At 50.2% G+C, this 1706-nt stretch overlaps 1 protein-coding gene across 1 annotated transcript in view; it reads left to right on the top strand.

The window, feature by feature from the left end:
- The window catches only part of LOC101860373 (DNA-directed RNA polymerase III subunit RPC5), a gene marked incomplete at its 3' end in the record, with an annotated part of 22199 nt that overhangs the window by 10218 nt on the left and 10275 nt on the right, over window positions 1–1706 (top strand). Inside the window, 3 exon segments of the mRNA XM_013089020.2 lie at window positions 295–461; window positions 1211–1335; window positions 1609–1700. Coding sequence (XP_012944474.1) covers window positions 295–461; window positions 1211–1335; window positions 1609–1700 — 384 coding nt within the window.

Genomic DNA, 1706 nt, shown 5'->3' with positions numbered 1-1706 from the left:
CCCCCAATGCCTTTGTATTCTATGATGCTGTAAACGTGTAATGTAACCCCAAGGGAGGTCACTAGATTATCAAGGTCATGAGATGACTGCTTCCCTTTGCTCAGTTTCATGTAAACGCAGGCTCCGTGTAAACACACGCTAAGGAGCCCTCCCGAGCAGCGTGCGTTTAGGCGGAGACTGCTGTCATGTACTCATAGGTCGGCTGGTATGAGTGAAAGCTTTACAATTGTAGCAGCAGTGAAGGGGCAGGTGTTGCCATAACGGTTGTTCTAAGTGAATCTAACTGGTATTTAGGTGAGTCGTCGCAAGATGAGGCAGAAGAGGAAGCAACTCCTGTGAGCATGAAGGTGACGCGGGGCGAGAGCGAGGAGTTCAAGGCCAGGCGCATGGCGAGCTACGAGTACATCCACCAGCGGCGCGAGGAGGAGCGGTGGGTCAACGTGACCTACTTTGGGGCGGACGTGAGTTGTTGCTGCGAGTTTGTCATTGTTGAGGACAGACGCACGCACACAAACACACTGTCGCACGTACACACACACACACACAGACACACGCACGCACGCACGCACACAGACACACGCACGCACGCACACAGACACACGCACACAGACACACACACACACAGACACACACACACACACACACACACACACACACACTAGGACATAGATCTGTGTGTAGTTTTGGTTTCTACTGGTCACTAGGACACCTGTGTAGTTTTGGTTTCTACTGGTCTGCTGTCTGTCTGACTGGGAACCAAGACACAGAGGCAGGCAGATCGGAAAGAGAGAAAGAGATGGTGTTTTGTTGCAGGAAGTGGCGATAAGTCCCGTTCAACTGCTACCTTCCACATCTCTTTCTGTGGAGTTTTCCCCACAGCTCAGAGCAACTTCACGTTTGTAGAACCCGATCTTTCATCTCTGTCTGTGTTGTTCTTCACTTTGGGTGGTTTCCTGGAATTTCCCAAGCTCCCATTTTGCTGTGTGCGGTGGGAGGTGGACTGTAAGTTTGGAGGTACGAATGCTGGGACTGATCATTCCCTTCACACTGGCATAACAGAATAAGGTCCTGCCTCTTGATAATCTGACAATGTCACAGACACACAGAGCCCAGTCCCAAGATCCAAAACCCACATGAAGAGCGTGGCAATTCTCTGCCCACCTGGCCAACCCTTCCCTCACAAACTGAACGTAGCGTTTTGTTGTTCCAGTCTGGCGTATCTGAGGCAGAGAGGGAGCAGCTGAAGGCCGGGGACGTGCCGCGCGTCTCGCAGTTCAAGATCTCGCCCCAGGAATATCTGCAGGCTCTCATCCCTCCGTCTAGTGAGAGCAAAAGGTTAGTCATCATAGTCGCGCTAGTTTCCATGAGTCAGTCACACTACGGTCCATCTCTCCACCCAGTGAAAGCAAAGGTGTCTCTTCAAACTGGCTCCCAAATGCCATTTTTAACCCTCTAAAAGCGCTGAACTTCAATTTCTTCTGGGTTATTGTTGTTATTAGTATTGTTGTTGTTATTAGTATTGTTATTGTTGTTATTAGTATTGTTATTGTTTGTCATTAATATTGTTATAGTTGTTACTATGGCGATGTTTCCCCTCCCGTGTTCCAGCGAGGCCCCAGCCATGCCGGACAACGTGCTGTCCTTGAGTGACCTCCGCAGACTGGACCTCACCGACCAGATCCGTGCGCTGCTCATTAACGGTAACT

Source organism: Aplysia californica, unplaced genomic scaffold, assembly GCF_000002075.1.
Source record: "Aplysia californica isolate F4 #8 unplaced genomic scaffold, AplCal3.0 scaffold00858, whole genome shotgun sequence".
NCBI lineage: Eukaryota > Metazoa > Mollusca > Gastropoda > Aplysiida > Aplysiidae > Aplysia > Aplysia californica.
The sequence above is the reverse complement of the archived record's forward strand: the minus strand, read 5'-3'. Positions and strand labels throughout refer to the sequence as shown.